This window comes from Corvus brachyrhynchos, unplaced genomic scaffold (genome assembly GCF_000691975.1).
Source record: "Corvus brachyrhynchos isolate BGI_N302 unplaced genomic scaffold, ASM69197v1 scaffold219, whole genome shotgun sequence".
Lineage (NCBI taxonomy): Eukaryota > Metazoa > Chordata > Aves > Passeriformes > Corvidae > Corvus > Corvus brachyrhynchos.
This window is the reverse complement of record NW_008240034.1, coordinates 1631222-1631569: the sequence shown is the minus strand read 5'-3', so window position 1 is coordinate 1631569 and position 348 is coordinate 1631222. Positions and strand designations below refer to the sequence as shown.

Below are 348 nucleotides of genomic sequence, written 5' to 3'. Positions count from 1 at the left end.
GGGGGGGGGAGGGCAGAGAGGGAGCTGCAGAGGTCTGGGACACCCACAGAACCACAAAAAGATGGGAGGGAGGAGTTTCAGTGTGCAAGGACCGGGGTGTGAGGAGCTGGTGTAGGGTGTGAGCAGCTGGTGTAGGATGCAAAGAGCTGGTGTAGGGTGCCTGGAGCTGCTTGGAGGGTGCCCAGAGTTGAGCCCATCAGTCTGGGGCCCCCCAGGGGAGGGACAGGGGGAGTTTGGGGGTGCAGAACCCGACCTGTGCCCGCTGCACCATCTCATCGGCCGTCCCGAAGCGCTCCTCCATCAGCGAGCGGATGCGCTGCGCCTCCAACTGCCGCTGCCCGCGGCGCC

General features: G+C 65.8%; 1 protein-coding gene across 1 annotated transcript in view; it reads right to left on the bottom strand.

Moving 5' to 3' along the window:
• Positions 1–340, bottom strand: part of APC2 (APC2, WNT signaling pathway regulator) — a gene marked incomplete at its 5' end in the record, with an annotated part of 9296 nt that extends 8956 nt beyond the window's left edge. Inside the window, 1 exon segment of the mRNA XM_017743820.1 lies at positions 203–340. Coding sequence (XP_017599309.1) covers positions 203–340 — 138 coding nt within the window.
• Between the last annotated feature and the right edge of the window lie 8 nt (positions 341–348).